The sequence below is a fragment of the Lethenteron reissneri genome, chromosome 18, assembly GCF_015708825.2.
Source record: "Lethenteron reissneri isolate LAM-NWPU_2019-01 chromosome 18, ASM1570882v1, whole genome shotgun sequence".
Taxonomy (NCBI): domain Eukaryota; kingdom Metazoa; phylum Chordata; class Hyperoartia; order Petromyzontiformes; family Petromyzontidae; genus Lethenteron; species Lethenteron reissneri.
In genome coordinates this window covers 13,315,193-13,335,583 of record NC_083796.1, presented here as the reverse complement: position 1 = coordinate 13,335,583, position 20,391 = coordinate 13,315,193, and the positions used below count along the sequence as shown (strand labels likewise).

At 42.6% G+C, this 20,391-nt stretch overlaps 1 protein-coding gene across 1 annotated transcript in view; it reads right to left on the bottom strand.

Moving 5' to 3' along the window:
- LOC133343889 (serine/threonine-protein kinase ATR-like) overlaps window positions 1-20,391 on the bottom strand; it is a 57,515-nt gene that overhangs the window by 14,643 nt on the left and 22,481 nt on the right. Inside the window, 20 exon segments of the mRNA XM_061553862.1 lie at window positions 399-496; window positions 2,571-2,713; window positions 3,295-3,477; window positions 4,201-4,351; window positions 5,001-5,183; window positions 6,784-6,958; window positions 7,674-7,765; window positions 8,134-8,225; window positions 9,006-9,170; window positions 9,985-10,187; window positions 11,071-11,263; window positions 11,927-12,064; window positions 12,389-12,509; window positions 13,834-13,949; window positions 14,387-14,500; window positions 16,011-16,217; window positions 16,999-17,124; window positions 17,844-17,937; window positions 18,744-18,887; window positions 19,653-19,783. Of these exon segments, the coding sequence (XP_061409846.1) occupies window positions 399-496; window positions 2,571-2,713; window positions 3,295-3,477; window positions 4,201-4,351; window positions 5,001-5,183; window positions 6,784-6,958; window positions 7,674-7,765; window positions 8,134-8,225; window positions 9,006-9,170; window positions 9,985-10,187; window positions 11,071-11,263; window positions 11,927-12,064; window positions 12,389-12,509; window positions 13,834-13,949; window positions 14,387-14,500; window positions 16,011-16,217; window positions 16,999-17,124; window positions 17,844-17,937; window positions 18,744-18,887; window positions 19,653-19,783 (2,869 nt within the window).

Sequence of the window (20,391 nt, the reverse complement as noted above, 5' to 3'; positions counted from 1 at the left end):
GAGGTCATGAAGATGTGTCAGATACCTGCACAAAAATAAATGAATTAAATATATTTAAATATCCTCTAGATAAAGCATGACTGTTATAGAAAGACTGGACTGCAAATTTGAGATAAGATTTCTCTCACCGACTCAGAGTTGTCAGGGCAGATGCACACAGGCCATTGCTTCATTGAGAAAGGAGACTGATTTTTTTTTATTACATTTTGGATTTCGGGGAAAATATAGGCAAGGTACCAACTATTTCTGAGAATTATGTCAAAGGGTCTTTAATTCCATATTTCAGAAGATGGTTAGTTTTAGTACATCTCACATTCCCACTGATGATGGATGAAAATCAATCAAAGTAATTCCCATATCCAAGCAGAGACTTTTTGGTAAGGAATTGCGCATTGCACCTCTCTCAAGCTCGAAGACCTTGGCTCCAAAATCCAACCAGAGTGAAAGAAGCCTGGGCATGCTCTGGTATATGAATTGGTTACCAAACATAAGGGACCTGCAAAAAATACAAATAAATGCGTTAAATAGCATTTCATAGCAACCAGCATCAGCATAATCAAATGCTTCTGTCTCGAGAAATGTTTAGTAATAATCAATTTTGGAAGTTTGTTCAGGTGTTTCTTTTTTATCTTTCATTATAAAAAAAGATGTGTACTTATATTTGAAATAGGAACTTATCAGAGGAGGTCATATTATATGGTTCTTTCAGTAAAGTCACATAGATAGAACAATAATCTACGACATGTCTCGGACCGCATCCGTGAACATAAAGCAGACCTGAAACACGGTAGGACAAACACCTCAGCCGTGGCAGATCACTGTTACAACTCAGTGGGCTCACATGACATTGACTTCTCCAAGACAGAGGTTCTCTGCAAGCCATCTGGCTATCATGAGAGATTCGTTCATGAGGCGATCCACATATACAAACACAGAGACAATTTTAACCGAGAAGATGGATTCTGGCTTAGCAATCATTGGAAGGACGTAATAAACCATTTCGGATCTTAACTGATTGTGTTCACGTTTACGGTGACTTTCAGACCGCGTTCCACTCACTGGCATTGTATTCTCCGCAGGGAATGGATTCTTTGCTCCGCTGCAAGTTTTCCCCCCACGACTCACCCATTGACACGACGGTCAATGGTACAGCGTATAATAACAAATAGTATAACATTTATATGCTTAATACAATGTAAAAAGTAATATATAGTATTGTAATTGTATAGTAAACATATAGCAGTGTGATACACATTAGGGCGAGTAGAATAATACATAGTGTTATATTAAAATGTATAAGGTATAGGGTGGTTTATAGCAATGCAGTATATAATTTAATGTTGGGTTTATCTATGGCAGTATATAGTACGGTGTATGCTCGTGTGATGTAAGAGAATAAAGTTTAGATGGAAGCATATTATATAATTTTTACGACGTAGAATTGTAATGTATTACTTGCTGTTAGTAACTCAGCTTATTGTAGAGTATAGTAAGTATACTGATGGTGCTATGCAGTTTATACTTTAGTTTTTCATGTAGTTTATACTTTAGTTTTCTACGTGGTTGTTTAGTAACTGCAGCTACATACTATTAACATTCATTTCCTTTGTTAATGCTACTCCCTTGCACCCCCCCTTGGTGCTGTTGATCCTGCATAATGCATGGGCATAATATGACTATGAAACCCCCCCACCCACCTCCTACGCATTTCCCATGAATATGCTAAATTCCTCTTCATATGCACATTCTTTTTGTTAAGGTGCTCTTCCACCTCCAATCCAGCTTATATATAAGCTCCTAGCTTGGTAGTGTCTCATTCTTCACCTGAAGACGGCTGCTTGCGTTGTAGCCGAAACGTCGTGAGAATTATTTTATTTTATTATGTTTTATTTTTATTATTTTATTACTTCCATTCTACGTGACTTTACCGAAAGAACCAAGAAGATGAATCTACATGACTTTACCGAAAAAACCATAGAATATTAATTCCTGCACTCACAAAAGTTTTAAGTCAAAATATACCAGGGGGCTTTTGATTTGATTCAGGGTTTGCCAAATAAAATTGATCCCAAATTTAGCGTAATAGTCAGATCACTTGACAATGAATAGAACCATTTCTGATCTCTTGCCAAATAATTCTCTCTTACCGGCCACCAAATGGCGATTCATTTAATGTTTTCCTGAGAACTTTGTAGGTGGGCCAGTATCAAATTGAGGTCCTTAGACACAAATTAAATACCACATTTTGTCAAATATTGGTAATCAGGCTGAGACCATATCACTATATGTGAAAATCTGGCTTATTCTTAGGTGGCTGTTCAAAATCAGGTTTTCAGTTGACAGTTCATTTCTGGCATGACTTAGCACATGTATGAGCTGTATATTTATGTACGTATGTTGCATTTCTTTCGCACTGTACGTAGCCAACCCTGCTAATCGGAGGTGCTACATGGCCACGACTGATTAACACAATTTTAAAAGCCTGTGTTATTGCACTAGTAGAATATTTGACTTGGCTAAATAAAAAGAGGAAAGTAAGTAAGATTGAAAAGTCAGGTAGCTGCAGTTACCGCCCAAAGTGATAGACAATGCGGTAGATGATGTCGCCTTGCTTCTCCATGCGGTTGTCGGTCATTGTTGGCATCAGCTTGTCATAGTACTTGGCCAGATGAAAATGCCCATCCTCCCAATCAGGAAGGAGGGAGGTCACATCCTGGTGATCAAGATATAGAGAGGCCATGTACATTGAAACGAGCACATGAATATTGTAAGAATGTTCCTTTAAATGTCATCAATGTCAATTGGGAATTTTCAACCAAATATCCAATGGCATCGAAATAAAATACCAAAGTGGTCAATTTGTCTTTGCCAATGTAAACTGAAAACACCCTTGACGTTAGCCCTTTTACGTCGACATGAGTAATCGTTGATTTATAAGACACTTATGGAAGAATAAAATTCGTGATGAAAACTAGGAGGGAAGATCCAATTCAACTGTTACCTGGAGGGATTCAATTAAATTTTGCCAATGCCGATATGTAGATTGCACGGTTGGCAAAGATAGGTTATTAACCAATTGATAATTCATATTAATATTTGTAATGTTTTTTTTAAAGTAACATCTTAGATATTCCATATTTTAATTTCATAATACAAACCCTGTTAAAATCAACCCACTCTGATACGTCAATCCTATCTTACCTCATCTTACAGCCGCTTCAGAAACAAGTGCTGGGGACATAACTAATAATTGAATGCCCCTCTTTCCCCTTCCCATCCCCTCCTTGCCCACACCTTGTACTGCTTGACGATGGCGTTGCTCTCAAAGTTAGCCGTCTCCTCCATGAGGCGGCCAATAAGGAGGAAGGCACGTGCCAGCACAGCCGTTTGGCGCGGGTCAGAAGGTCGGCAGCCCTCTCCCCCAACGTGCTGCTCCACGCTCCTCTGTAACTGCAGCAGTGCCTGGTGCACCTTTCCCTAAAGGCAGGACACACATCAGTTGACATAAGCTTTGATCATGAAAGGTCCGAATGAATTGTATAATCAGAACTACTGAAAACAATGTGGCAGTGTGCTAAAATTACATACAAGCTCAAACATTTTCTCATGTATGCGGTAAGTGCTCCTAAGATGCCTAAAGTGATGGATGGACATCGTTTACAGGCCGTTTACAAGTGGTAGGTAGGCCTTTTGTGTCCGCAAGCCATATGAAATAAAAGTCATGGGTGGTAGCCAACCCATGACTTGTCTCATTATTAATGACTAGCTTGTTTGCCTGTCCAAGGACGGGTGTATATTGCAGTAGAAAAATTGTTCAGCTCATGATTATTAATGGGGGGGGGGGGGGTTGCCCCACGTGGAGTGACGTCACCCCCTCATGGTTATTGTGGAGGGGTGCGGCATGTGGAGTGCGCGACCTTCTTGTGCGTTCGTGTGAATTTCCACGCGGGCATGAATATTAATAAAGGGGGGTGGGGGGGGCCTCTTTTGCAGTGACGTCAAAAAATAATGCTCGGTGATAAATCACATGAAAGCACGTTTGGCTACGTATGGCGTGAAAGAAGTTCAACATACATGCATACGTAAAATTTGAAAAGAGGGATACACAAGCAAAAAAAAGTTTTGGAACTGCCAATTCCGAATATTTGAGAGCAAAAGACAAGGGTGTGTCAGACCGGTCATGTAGAGAGCTGGGGCTACCTGGATCCAGAGCCACCTGGCCCTCTCCACGCACAGGTCTGGGGGGTGCACGGCACGTGCGTTCAGCAGGGCGTTGTACGCCGTCTGGTAATGCCCTGCCTTCCGTGCCACCCTTGCACTCTGAAGCCAGCACTCCCCGACCAGTGCATCCCTGCACACACAGCATCACAGGGTTAGTGATCAAGGCTGGTGGAGGTCGTTTTAGTTTAGGGTTAGAGATTTAGGTTCATGCTAAGAATAAATACTAGAAGTTTAGATGGCAGGACTGGGTTAGAACTAATGAGTTTTGGTTCAGGTTATGAGCAAAATCCATACAGTTAGAGTAGGGCTGAGGTATGTATGCAGTAATGAGCAAAACCAAACTCCTCCGATCTGCTCTGATGTAGGGAACACTGTTGGTGCATCATTACATCCATGAAAATACATAATTTTATCCGTAAAATTATCCACACAAAACTGCAAAAAGTATGAATGTTACCACGACTCCTCTTATCACAAAAAGATCGTGCATAATCGGAAACATTTGAAGCAAGACTCCTCTTATCCGTGGGAAAAAAACGAATATGTAACATCAACCTGCAAATAATGTACATTTTCACAAATCGATTCCAGACCATTAATAATATTAGCCAAGTATAAAATAATCACAGATTAGATGATTTTAATTGGATCATCTGGATTAATTTCTGTCCTGTGCGCATCATACACAACTCTCCATTAGTGTTAGCAGCCACATCGCTGTGTCAATTAAGGTGATACTGGGTCGATGCTAAGCGTGCGGTGCAATTCCCAGTCCTCACGAATCGCCAGCGAGGCAGAGCAGGGCCCGGCGCAGCTCCAGGATCGGCTCCTTGGCACGGAATGAATTTTGCGTCACTTCAAGCCGCGCCTGCCACGCCGAGGACCAAACGCTCCGATTCTCTAAGTTTTCACCGGCCGACAGGCGGCTCACGCTGTGTTCCAGTTCACTCAGCATGTGCAGCCTACACCACCATTACCAACGTCAAAACAGAAAATGACAAAGCTAAGAAACAATAACAACTTCAAGTTTGGAAACACAATACATGCACATAGATTATATGTATTTAGCAGAATGGAAGCCAATGGGTAGTTGTCAGGGGGAAGGGTTTTTACATATTGGTATATATCCCTTTTTGCTATGCTTTGTCTCCATGTTTTGAGAAAAACTTTTATCAATTTGCCAGGTTTCATTGGCAAGTCTCTAATACCAACATAACTTTATACTACACGTTGGTTCATATAGGATCATCCTTATGAGTTATAGTGCCCCCCCTATTAAGGACTGTCAGAGCTGATGTCAAAACATGTTCAGCCTTAGTTGGAAACAACAGTAAGCAACAATACAAGTGGCCACACCCATAATAAAAATATCACCTGACTCCTACATGTACTCCAACTGTATTTGCCACATTGTCACAAATTGACCAAAGATGTTTTATGCATGACGCCTTAAGCCTTGTTAAATATTTTCTGCACTGTGATTATCATATCAACAATCTAGATCGTGGATTTCACATTTCAAAGAAAAGTCGCATTGTTGAGAGCTTCCAATTCTCCCAGGCTCTTCAACGCGCTAACCTTAATCTGTTTATACTAGCCTTTTGCCCGTCCAAGGACGGGTGTATTGCAGTAAATTTGAAACTTGCAAGCGAAAAGCAGACCGCGACGTGATATTCATTGCATCAATTCGTGTGCAATTTGTAAGGGCGCGGTGACACAGAGCTATTTAATTTTAAGGTTATAATCCCTTGTTCATCACGACGTTATTTTTACTTTGAGATCTCAATAGCGTTACGGAGATGGCGTGACCTGAGGGTTCTGCCTTTGTAGTGAGGGTTGTAAGTTGACGCCGAGGATGGGGAGAGGAGGCGCCTCGGCCCCCCATGTGGAGCGATGTCAGCCGCTAATTATTGTTAATGGGGGGGGGGGGGGGGGGGAGTCCATTTGGAGGACGTCATCTTATGATTATTAATGAGGGGGGCTGTTCGATGTGGAGTTACGTCATCTGCTCATGATTATTAATGAGGGGGGGGGGGTCAATGTGGAAGATGTAACCTGTTCATGATTATTAATGAGGGGGGCTGTTTTATGTTGAGTGATGTCACCCGCTCATGATTATTAATGAGGGGTGGAGGGTGTCCATTTGGAATATGTCACCTGCTCATGAATATTAATTAGGGGGGGCTGGTCGATGTGGAATGACGTCACGAGCATTAAGGACATTCCTTGGTGATTAAAGTAGGTATTACAGTCTTGGCCATCAACCTCCCAGAATGGGTCCAACACCCTCCCCCACCTAGTCTAACACCTCCGATTAGCATGGTTGGCTACGTACGGTACGAAAGAAGTTCAACATACATACAGATATATATGCTTTGCCTTCCCCCACATTTGAGTATGAGTCACCAACTTGAGGCATGTGGTGGGTGTGCCACCTCAACCGGCATGAGTATTTAGAAAAGTTGCCCCTCCCCCAAACACACCCCCCCCCCCACCAAGCAGTTGTGCGATGCCTTCTACAAACCATGACCCACAACCATCCTGTATCCCGCGCAGACGCACCGGATGATGTACTCGTATCCACGCTGGTATGATCCACGCTCCAGGCTGGCAGCAGAGAGGGGCACCATCTGCTCGGCACGTACCACCTTGAGCTGGCGTTCGAGCGTTACGCGGTCACCCTGTTTGGCCGCTAGGAGCAATTTGCCCAGTCCAATGCTCCAGGAGCCAGATGTCTCTGAGCGAATACCGCACATGTAATGGAAAGACCAACAAAACCAATATCATTCATATTTTGGAAAAGGGATTTACCTAGACGTCGTACCTTAGAATATCAGTCCTGGAATGAAATCATAATGCAACTCCTGTGAAAACCTGAGGTGTGTTAGGTCCACCATCTTGAAGTATTTATGATCTTACTGAAAATGTACTGAAACATTCCAATGTAAGAGAATTGATGAAAAGGTGGGTGGTATGTGAGTATCTGGATAAGTATAGCAGTGAGTTGGTATGTGGGTGAGTTGGTATGTAAGTAGATGAACCTAAATCATGATGAGTGGATCGGTAGGTGGGTAAGTCAAATGGTAAGTGGATTTGGAGGACTGGATGTTGGTTGCGATCGCAGGATAGTGCTAAGGAATTTCAATACTTTCTGCACCAATTCAAGTGGTCTTAAAGTTCACCCAATCTAGCACAGATTCTGTGGTGATGTCATCCATCACTTAATGGGTGGACTCGGGGTGGATCAGGAGGTGGTATGCTAACATTGTGGGTAGGTGAAACGATTGGCATAGTGATGGAGTACATAAGTTGGTGAGTGAGCAAGATGGTAGAATCATTTGCGAGAAGATGCAAGTGGCATGGTGGGATTGGAGTGGATTAATGGACGAATGATTGATCAATAGAACAGACCAATGAGATCGTTACACAATTAAATGCATAGCCATGCATACCATTGGTGAGACAAGTCTCCAGGTCACCCCACTGGGTAAGCTTCCAAGCAGCCTCCACCCGGTACACGTTGAGTTCGTTTGTCCACTCAGGCCTGTGTGGTTACAATGATCGTTCAAAGTACAGGTCAGCTTGAGTAACCATTGACCATAGCTATGTTATGGGAGTTGTTAAAGGGCATTTGCCAGTATTTGGACTCTAAATATTAATTCACTTTGGAATAATTTACTTTACAGATTTTTAGGAAACATTTTTATAAAAAATGTATAAATTACAAATTATACTGTGTTGGCAGAAACACATTTTTTGCCAGCTGATAGGAGATTATAACTGAACCATAAATGTCAGCTATATAAAAGTTCACGAGTTACTTCACAAAGCTAATCCAGTGACACGACAGCAGGTGATCTCTTGACAAGCAATACTTATATTTTCATGTCCTGCAGCTAGGGAAAGCACTACCTTTGGGAGAGTATGCCGTTCACCATAGAGTAGGCAGTGGAGAGCTCCCCAAGGCCAAGCAGTGATCGCAGCAACCCGTGACGGTATGAAATCTGCATTGCCGAACACCGCGAGAGGCAACAATACCAAAACAGGAAACCTTCATTCATCCAACAACAGTACAACATAGTATTAAGTCTTTTCCCACCTGGGATATTTGTATCATGCTTCAGGACTCAAAAGGTACTTGCTGACTAACCCAGTATATATACCTCACCAGTTATAGCCCAGGTAGGCCCTAGCCCAAAAAAGCCTAACCCATTGTAGCCACAACCAATTCCAAATCACGTAACGTTTTCACGACCAGTGAGAAGGCTCAGTTCACCAACCAGGTTTGCAGGATCAGGCCGGTTTCAAACATGTATTTTTGTTCAAAAGCGCATTTTTTAAAATTTAGATTTTATCTTGAGAGAGTTTAAACTAATCCAAAAATGTGTTATAAGATACACCATTTTTTTATGCATTCCCGCTGGCCATGGAAAGGATGACTAGAGGGGCAGAATGAAAGAACCTGGAGAGGCCAAGCCCCCAGTGCTTCATGGCATATTAAGAATAGGCAAATGGATTGGAGCAGTGCAGGTTAAGCCTGTAATGGTAAATGGACTGTCCCTGAGCTTACCAAGCTTAAATGAAATTGGGCGTGAATACGCAGAATCAGCCGCCACCTCCCGCCCATGAAATTCCAGTGTAGCTTTAGGAAAGCCGAAGTCCTAAGCGAGGTCATCCCTGGCCCTGAAAGGTTTGGTCAAAATCTAGCCCATCCAAGCCAAACCTAGCCAAAAGCAACCCTAGCCCAGACCAACCCAAATGACCATCCAAGCAAGACGTTTCACCTTGTGTGGCTCGCCCTGGATGGCTTTCTCGTAACACGCGGTAGCATCACGCAATTGTCCGATGCTCTCGTGCTCCAGCGTTTGCTCGTGAAGCGATGGCTCTTCCTTGCGAAGTGCCGTCACACCCGCCACGCCATCTGGTTCATCCATGGCTACATACAATGTCTGGGCCCCACAACCGCCACAAGTCCCCAAACACACGCACACCACACACACAAAAAACACATAAATGTGGTTGTGTGTTACAGATAGGTATTCACGCAGACATATCCACAAGAATAATTGAGCACACACACAACGACAAAAGATCATCACTTCCAATTATGTTGCCATCATGACATCTTGCCATTACCTTCTTGCGCCACATTCCACAACTCTTGCACCACTGACACTCAACATCCAAGGTATGCTCTTACAGCACGATTCGATATATTTTTGATCGTTTCATTGGTCAAAGACCTTTTGGTTGGCAATTTGAAATAGCAGGCAATTAATACATTCCAATGAATATAATCCAGGTTTACATTTCTTCAATTTGTACTTGCATTGTATCAGACGTTACAGTTACTTAAGTGTGAGCCTTCCAGGCGTAACTTTTCATTTTGGTTAAAAAAATCTGCATATTTAGGGTTACTACCACTCTAAAAATATGATGAAAACAAGTGGGGAGTCAGGCTATTTATTATAACCTGTTGTTTTGACATGACATGAAATACCCCAATTAAAGATGTCTCATGTTTTGTAGTGGCGTTAGTACCACTTCGTAACTGCCATTGTCTGCTTATTTAGCTGATCTTGGTTAACCATACCAGATTATCCTTTCCAACTAAGTTGACCTAAGAAGGCCAAGGTCAGAAAAAGATAGCAACATTTACTGGTTGTTTGTATGGCCAGGAATATAACCTGGGTCATGGTGCTCATGAGTGTTTTAGCTCCTATACAACCCTTCACAATTGCAGATATCCAAACTAGCTCTCACCTGCAGGAATGCCAGGTGCTTCTGTATGTCTTGCTTGCTCTCTCCGATGTGTGCCTCAAAATGCATGAGGGAACGTGTGTAAGCTTTGCAGCGGAATGAGGATGAGGAGAGCACGCTCTGAGGAATGCGCTTTAGGAAGCTCTGCACTCGCTGGTACTGCTCGTCTCCTAAGGTGTATGTGACCACTGCACTGCTCGTCGTGCCTGCCCAACCAAGGAGAGAAACACAAAAATAAGAGCGGGAACTGCATGTCACATTTTTCATATGTACTTCCTAAACTCAAAGGTCTGAGGCTTGCTTGCTTTTGTATTGTTTAGTTAATAGAGCATTCATACCTCAAACACCAATCTAAACAATGAAGTACGCATCTTGACTCTTTAAAAGCGTACATCTAAAAAACTGCTCTACTAAAGCAATATCTCTTCATCTCCACCACACAAACCAAGTGTCACCCATAATACTACTCTAACAACACAAACTAATCTACTTAATTTCACTTTCTCAAGTTCTAATGAAACTTCAACAGGTAACTAAATAACAACTACAAAAAATTCTCACTTTGGGGAGTGGTCTTCACATTCTTAATTTTGGAGCTTTCGTGACTGCAGGAATTATTCTTTGGTTTTTTCGGTAAAGTCACGTATAAAAATAAAATAATATTATTTAATTTATTATTTTATTTTTATACGTGACTTTACCGAAAAAACCAAAGAATAAGGTCTTCACATTATTACCACGAGGTCTATGAATTTGCAGAATGTGTACTGGACTCGAGCAAGGCTCTTGCTCAGTGTGTGCCCTGGGCACATCAAAACCACAAGTTAATTAGGTGCTCTCTTTGTTTAAATTATGGCCTCATGAGTAATATTAAGAAATATTTTGTACGTTAAAATTATATTAATCTGTATTTTTTTCTAGCAATGAAAATGCGACTATTTGACATTTTGGATTACATAATATAGTGTCATTTTGGTTTATATTATATTTTAGAAAATTAACACATCAGAGTCTGCACAATGATTTGCGAACTGCTGGCCACCCAACAGCAATGTCAGAAAAGCCTTAGGGTGCAAAGGAATGGCCTACCAGCTTTGCTTTTGGACTTGATTCCATTTGGCTTCTTGAGCGACTTCAACTTATGCCTAGACCACAGGGTCAAGTGGTCAAGCACCGAAAATATGGTCTGGGCACTCATCTGACTGAGGTCTGACGCATCAGCACGTTCAGACCCCTCCTGGCCCACATCATGCTGTAGTACTGCCAACATCTCATCAAAAACCTGCCATAGAAAAGAACGGATATACACGTAAATAAATACATACAGGTATGTATATCATATGAGTTTACATGCAAGTACAAGTGTATGCTTGGAAGTACCTTTAGGAGGCAGAAAGTGGAGGACAAGCATCATTGAAGTGTTCAAAACAAAAAGATGACATTTTCATCATCAAAACTTGCACATGTGAAGACAACAGTGTGCGACTGGCAAATGTGCTTATACATTAGCCTGCTGGTTTTTTGCTGCCTTGCCCAAGATTGCATTTGGTATTGAAATATTGGAGGGAATTTATGTCCTTGTGCAATTTGTACTTGTCTACTTTATTTACTTTGATATTTATTTAGTGACTTGCTTAGCTTTCCTATACCTTGCACCCCAATCTTGTCTTTGTATGATTTGTTGTTGAAACTTTCTGACCCGCCCCAACTGGATATCTGTAAAAGAGAGCTTCGAAGCTCATGATTCTTGCAGTATAATTACACACTCAGATTCTAAAGTACTTGTATGTACGTTTTGAGATTTAGTGTACATGCCTAAAATCTGAAAAAACTAAACTGGAGAAACCTATCAAGAATTATAATTGTAGGAAAGAAAAGAAGCTGCTGTAGTTGTTGTTTTGAATATTAAAAAAATGACGATAATGCCAACTGCGACTGCTATTACCTCCTGTTCTTCGGATACGTCACCATCCAGCAGCACATAAACGAGGATGTGCGGCAACAGGAAGAGCGTCACCTTGATATCGTGCTTGATGATCATGCTGCACGACGTGAACACCCTGCGTGCTGGCTCCTGCCGCACCTGCAGCAGCAGATAAATTTATTGAAACTGGAGGGACTACCACCACACAATTCACAGGTAGCAGGGAAATGCACATGGCACCACAATGGCAAAAAAAAGCTTCAATAAGAAATGCAATACATTTAAACAGGTCCAAGCCCCCCCCCTCCCCACCTCCTTTTTCAATCAATCCACACTGACCAGCATGCTCAAGAGTAGTCAAACAACCTTCATGACCAACACGGTGTGGCAAGGTCTTGGATTGACAAAGGGCTGAACATAATATATTCAGGGATATCTATTAAAATGGGGCTTTAATTTTGTTTGCATAAATGGTGTGTTTACCTTGGTGAGGAGGTAGCCTGCCCATGTGCATGCCCAATCTTGGAATGTCTTCCTCACATTCATGACATAAATCGGCTTCCACAGTTTTGCCCAATTGAACATGGGTGATGAATTAATGTACCTGTGGTGAAACATGAATAAGCCTTTAACATCTCAATGCCCAAATCACAAAAAAAGATACATATGGCAATATGCAGTAGAGTTTTGGCTCTGGAAAAAATCCACCACTTACACAAAAAATACTCTACTACTTACAATCCGACATATCAGCAATGCATAATTTTTTCATGTTTTCTGCACCATTGTAGAGGAGTAGTGTGAGCAACCATGAGGGAGTGAACAGAGGGAGGTGCGAGCGAGTTGACAGCCAAGGATGACGGCATGTCACGGGGGCTGTAAGGGGGTACACCTTCGGCAACAAAGGCGGGTCCGAGCTAGGGGGAGGAGCCGCCAAAGGGATACTTAAGGGGGACCCCCGTGACGAAGGTGTGGTCGTTGTGGGGAGCCAGGGCAAGAATCTGCTGGAAGGGGTCTCTCCCCCTCCTCGTCGCCGGGCAGTGTTGGATGAACCCCCGCTCTGGTCAGACGAGTGAGAGAGCCCCAAGGGATAGCCGAGGGTAGGACAATGTAGAGTTTGGGGGTCCAGGGTAAGGACCAAAAATAGAGCACCTACCTCTGGTGTGAGTTCCAGTGTTGTGTGAAACAGTGTAAATAAACGGCAACAGCCCTTATAGTAAATCCAGTCTCCGCGTGGTCTACTGCACAACACCATGTTGAACATATTCCACTGAATGTATGTTTTCTTTCCTATGATAGGAAGCTTATCAGCATGGGTTGAACAGGTCAACACTATGTTGATGAGACTTAGGATATATGGGTCCAGAAGATTAATACGCTGATAAAGATTGTATTTGATTTTGAAGTGATTTAACAGACCCTTGTACATTTATTACCTCCAGTAATGCATGACAGCACATATCAAGTGGTTGATTACAGTTTTTACTTAGCGTTTTGAATGAATTATAGAGGGTTTAGATTTAACTGTACAGTTCATAAATGTATTTCATTCCATAGTTTGCATTAACATTTATGAATATACGGGGTTATATAAAGTTTGAGTGGAAGTCCACTGGTAACAAAGGCTTTTAAGAAAAGGGTATATAACGACTTATCTTGTTCTACAAATTGTGGAACCGAGGGGGTTTGTCAATATTTTGGGATAATCTGAGAATCAGGGTTACTGGTCTTCAGATTAAGGTTTTAGTACATTTCACAAATTGTATGGTAATGCCCTTATAAACTTGTGATCTTCCATTATCTTATTTATTATGACGGATATATTATTGGCATTTACGCTTGTCATAGTAAAATACCACTTCTTGATACTACATTATAGACCAATAAATGTCAAACTTAAAAACTCTGTTATTTAAAACCGTGCTAACCTCGTGTGCAGGTGTGGCTCCAGAATCTCCTGCACATTGTCAGGAAAGGATCTCCAGAGGCAGCGCCCCGGAGTGCTCTCAGTGCCCTCCTTGCAGGCGTAGATCTGCAGAAGCTCCTGCTCAATTAAGGCCACCAAAAACAACGTTTAGAAATGGTACCAACTCACACAGCTCAGTGTGAAGTATGCCTAAACAACATCCATAACCGACAGTTTAGGGGTGCCTTCATTCAAAAGTGCATTGACAAAAGGCTGTACCAAAATGCGATTTAGGTATGTAAGTAAGTTGAGGAGGGAAATAAAATGAACACTTAATCTATCAGCTAATCGGCCTTCCAGATCAATATATTAAAGGAACATTGTTTAGGAAAATGCATTACCAGTTCAAACTTTATCAGCAGGCTAAATTGATGGTAAAAATGTATAGGTGTACAAAATTTCAACGTGAAGCAAAAGCATAATAAATAAATAAAACTCCAATTGAGCGTATGCATCTGATCAAAGGATAGGGAAGGGGTGTCACGATGGGGAACTTGTGTGAGCAGTGGGCTGACCTGCATTGCATAGGCAGCACAATCCTGTGCTCGCACATTGTCGGCCGTGGCCAAGAAGGCACGAGTGAGCTCCGTGAGCAGTTCCCGAGCAAATTCAGGCTCCTCCACTGCAGCCTGTTTGGCAAATGTGCACCAACTCTTATTAACAAGAACGAAACAGTACCTCCGATGTCATGACCATTCAAACAATGGTTCTTCTTCAATTATTTTTTTCAGTTACAAAGTAGTGGTAGTACTAAAGTTAAATTGATAAGGTGATGAGATTAACAACTCCTTTTACCCATCATCATCTTTAGTCGTGGACTGTGACATTGCTCGTGACACATACTTAAAAACTACATTATGATCGAGGCCCCATCCATACATGGCACTAGAGGGTCTCTCTAGAGGGTATTTAGTCTACTGTTCGAGGCTGATCAGATGTCTTGGAAGATGCAATAGTATCCAATAGTATCCACACTTTAACGTTAACTTCTGCAGGGTGAAGCTAAGGCATGATGAACACACTCGGTATCTAGGAGTTACCTTGAATCGGACGCTTAACTACCATCACCACCTCAAATAAGCGAAAAGTAAAACGAAAGCACGAGTGAATATTATTCAGAAACTTGCAGGAACAACCTGGGGAAGCGATGCCAGCACATTGAAGATTATCGACGCAGGCCCTTGTTCAATCCACTGCGGAGTACTGTGCCCCGGTGTGTGGGGTGAAAGCCCTCACACGAACCATGTCGATGTCGAAATTAACAACACACTTCATATCATTAGCGGTTCCCTAAAGTCTACTCCACTCCCGTGGCTTCCTGTGCTGGCGAATATCGCTCCGGCCAACATCCGACGCGATGATGCGACGACACGGGAATACATCAACAAGATAATGAAAAACTTCACTCTGCCGCTCCATCAAGATCTAAAGGAACTCCCACGCCGCCCAAGGCTAAAATCCAGGAAACCGTTCTGGATAAGCGCCTCCGCTCTAGCAGCCGACAATAAAGACACCGCCACTCGGTGCTCTGAATCGTGGGCGGCTATGGACGTGGCAAACAAAAACATAATTCACGATCCGACGGTGGAAGTACCGGGATTCTCTCTTCCACGACGACTATGGACCACACTGAACCGCGCTCGAACACAACACGGCAGATGCGCGTACACATTCCATAAATGTAAGATCAAAGGATCGCCAAACTGCGACTGTGGAGAAGTCCAAACCATCAAGCACATTACCGATGAATGCTCCATCCATGCACATCCTGATGGTATTGCTGAAATCCACACTAAGTCAGCCACATCATTGGACTGGATGAGCATTCATTTACGACGATCATTAAGAAAAAATAAAAACTGTTGCTTTTCACAATGCAATACGAAAGAAGAAGCCCACCACACGCGACCTGCCAATCAACTAAGCAGGCAATCGAATCAGCGATCCTTGGACTGCAAGTCCAATTTACGTATCATGTGAGCATCCTGTACATGTATACGTACTCTTTCATATTTAAAAAAATCATGTCTTATTCAACACCGTATGTCTGCACTCCATCTGGAATATCTATAATAATCATGATGTAAATGGAGAAACCAGTTATTCTAATTACTCAGAGGAGTGTAATAGATTTCTTACCAGGAATGTAGTAGTTCTGTTTGGTTGACAACTGGCAGACAGGTCAAGACGGCCAGGGTCGATCGCTCCCAGCTCGCCCAAGCATTCGCCAAAGAGCAGGCGTGCAGATAGGTCGGCATCATGGCAACCCTCCAACAGGACAGTGACCAGATGCGAGATCACGGGTTCTACTGTCTCACTCTCCCAAGCGTACTTCATCAGCTTGCCCTGATTACAGGCAAAAACAAAAAACACACTTAGTGCTAACCAAGCCTGAGTTGCAATGCCCTTGGAAAGGCGAGCTGACAAAAACAAAGGCTCAGTTAGACAGGTGAAGATTGAGTGAGACATTTGAAAACCAGGCAATGCCAAAGCCAAGGAAAGAAGGAAACAGCGAGGTGGGGAAAGTGAAGGTTGAGAGGAACAGAGGGCTAGGCCAGACAAGTAAATGACCACAGATGAGGCAAGTTGGGAGAACAAATAAGGCCAATGTGGAAAAACAAAGGCCAGAGGGAGGGACAGGGAAACCTGCTGCCACATGTAGCCTCGACATTAAGAGGAAATGATTGAAAAAAAACCTTCCTATTGTGTCAAAATATATTTTGCATGCATTATGAGTGATGGGGTTTTGTGACGGCGAGAAACATAGATGGCAAAGCTTAAAACAGTAAAAAAAATTATTGTTCTGTACTCCCCTCTGCTGCCCACAACACAGACATGCAGCCTATAACATTCTGTAGTACTTGCTCATTGCCCATTCAAGCAATATTCAGGCTCAAACCTGCTTAGCATCTGAGATCTAACAGGATCTAAAAACATTCCAAGTTATATGTCATAGACAAGAACTTATATAAACCTATGATAAATCCTATTGTATATTTGAATATTTAATTGTGATCGAGTTTAACCATTTTGGTAGGATGCAAATGTCAGTAGTTATAACAGCATGCACTGAAGCTCTCGAGGATAATGTGTATTGTTTAAAACAACAAGCGTCTGGGTGGCGGACCTGGTTCTGGTAGAGGGTGTGGCGCAGGCGGGACAGTGCATGGATGCGGATCTGCAGGTTCTCATGCTGCACGGAACGCATCAACCGCTGCAGTTCCGCGACCAGGTCTGCTGAGCGAGACTGCTCCTGTAATGCACACAGATGTCGTTTTTAGCCAAAATACACCACTAGGGTAAGTGTAGTTTACAACCACCTACTTAAAGTAGACATGCCGCATGACAGTGCTGGAACCAGATAAGAAGCATACCCCCCCCCCCCCCCTCCAGTGCTAACATTGACTTGCAGCCTAAGATGGTATTTTAGGTGGAGTCTACCATTAAAAAGCCAAGGCCAAGCTTATGTATTAATAGCTAGTGGTATGCATCAGTAAAGATTATGGATACGATATGTATTAATCCACATCTGCTTTCACTGCAAATCTGGACTTTGTTATGCTCATTCAGATCCAGAGCCATGGACTTGAGCAGCTATACACAACAGGAAGGATAGGCAGAGGCTGTGGAGGAAGGGTGTGGGTTAAAACTTGGGCAGCTATTCATGATAAAACCAGGATCCCAGGTGTAGAGAGGTTGATGGTTTCAGCCTGGTCATTTCCTAGCCAACCACTTACGTAGTGGCAAATATAATTTTAATAAGGCTTGGGACTCCCCCAGCCTAAATAAATTTCACGTGCAACTATCAGCATTAGCACTTAAGACCACCTTAGTTGGTGATATTATCAGCCCCACTACCTCAGGTGTTATTAAGGAGTCAATAAATTACAGGACATGTATGTTCAATCACAGCATATGTAACAGTAGTATTAAAAGCTAATAAAAAGGAGTGTTTATTTTTGTGTATCCCACCTTACTGTATGCATTCAGCACATCCAGGATAGGGCCTAAGTCAGGATGGTCTGGCATGAAGTACACCTCATGCAGATAATCCTGCACTGCATTCCTGTTAGCCATGAAATAAACAAACGACGCTGTAAACATTCACTCCACACACGAACAACAGTACATCCTAACAAGTGGAACCAGATTTTATAGCGATCTGCCTAAAGCCAGAATGAATGGGAAAGACAGTCTGAATGCCAAACCAGAGTAATATTGTGGTAGCATTACCAAAGGGTTCTGGAAGATGCAAAATGGACACTGGATTCTATGTCAGCATGAAATAGGCTTGATCCAACATTGTTAAGACATTTGAACAGCATGTCATACCTTCGGAACGGGGTACAATCTATGTCAATAGCACTTTACTTTGAGCCATACAACACTGTTATCATGTTTGAATGGCTTTTTTTAAATCTCTCCTTTTTCACATCGTCTTCGCCCAATTACTCTCTTTTACTTCTCTTCCTCATTATTTTCACATCAAATCTCTTCTGTTGTAGAGCTTAAGAGATGTTTGCTATCAAATTTACAAATGGGGGATCAAATTTATTCCCATATTGGTATTGACAAGTGAACTAAAATAATCTTACTTTGTTCTCATTCCCTATTTCCAGCTTTCATAACAGAGATTCTGACACTTTCAAGCCTGACTACTCCCACCTCAATCTAATATTCTTCCAAACTTTATAGTTCATTGAATAAACATTATCTCCAACACTGCATCACACACTATACCTATGCATGTATATAGAACTTATTTTGCACCGTACATAGCCAACCATGCTCACTGGAGGTGCGATACCTACCCAAGATGGTCAAATAACACACGAGAGTTTTGCAAAGCCGTTCCAAAACAGCGGTCCTTACTTGTTCTCCACAATCATGTAGTGGAAAATGCAGGCCACGTTCTTGGGCTCTCGTGTCATGAGAGGGAGCAGGGCCACACTGATCTGGCTCAGCAGGGGGCCTAGGCATGTCAGTTCCAGGCAACGGACAAAGCAGTCCCATGCCCTGCAATACAACCACAAGTCATGTACACTTACATTCCCACTTGTGAGTTTGATTATACCAGTGGAGTAGGTACAACTGGCGAACACTTTTACAGATGGTATGGCACACAGAAGATTGTGCCGAGTTCAGCTAGAACCCAGTACATCTGAGTTGTTTCCACCATCTCCGCCACGTATATATATGTGCACCAACAGCTCTGGCAAGCTGCCAATGAATGCTGGAGAGAGCATGGTCAAGGTGTTAACAAATGATGTACAGCCCTTTGTCACTCCACTGCTGGATAAAGACGTGCCGACACCTTTTCAGCCAAGGGGGTTGTTTGGTTATATTTCACCACACTGACCAATGCGTATTGGTATGACTCCACATCTGCTTGGGGTGGGGGGCCAGGACCGCTTTTTATATCAACTTAGGTCGCCGTACTTACGGCACTGGATTTTATCCACAGCGCCATATGTTTGCAGGACGACAATGGGAAGTCTTTTTAGGCTATTTAACACTTATGTGCGATTGGTCCACATACATATATCACTTGGAAAGACTGAGATACATTCAGGTTGTCATGGATAACCTGATGGTCTTAGCGCCTGCCAAAAAATAAATCATAAACCTAGTTTTTAAATTAGTTTGGCAAAGCATATCTCTCCAAATATGAAAATTGTCCAATAACATAATTAAGACATAACATTTAATAAAATAAATTACATGAAGCCCTGCTTATCATTGTGAATAAAATATATAAAGCAACAACTGTGCACCACTAACTTGCAGCAGAGCCTGGGAAATTCGTCCTGGTAGCGCAGCCCTGTTCGTAGGGTTGTCATCATCTTGACCCGTACGGACGTCACGTGTTTGGAGCCCATGAGCTCCATCAGGGACACCAGGCTGTTAAGCGTCTGCCAAGTCACACATTGCAGTTAACTCCAACACTGCAGTTGTGGGAAGCAAGTTTTATATAAATAAACAAAGACAAAGATTCCCCCGTATAGCCTTAACAGACTGTAGGGGCAAGTGCTGTTAGCAAGCACCTATGAAGGCCGGCATGGCACACGAGGGGGTGGGTGGCCAGCACTATGCCTGTTCACCTTTGTATAACTAGTTGCGATGTTTACACACCGCACCAGGAATTTGAGGCCGAGTCGACCTAGGAGAGGCCCAGGACTGGTTCAGATAATCGTCACTGGTATTGGTCTTGAGCGGGAACCGAACTCGGGTCACTGGGTTTCACTGCAATACCGCTCCGCAAACATACATCACCAGACATATTTTTTGCAATCACACACAACCACATTCAGAAATACAAATAATTATTTGTATTAATTAGATATGCACACAAGCCCATATAAACACATTCCCATGTGGTGTAGTCACCGCTCGTTCTTGTTTCCTCCTACTTCCCTGCGACTATGCGATTGAGCCTGTCCCAACCCTTATTCCTTCCTTCACGCTGTCACAGGCATCTCAACTTCCCTGCCCTGTTAAAAGTCATGAAACCCATCAGGGA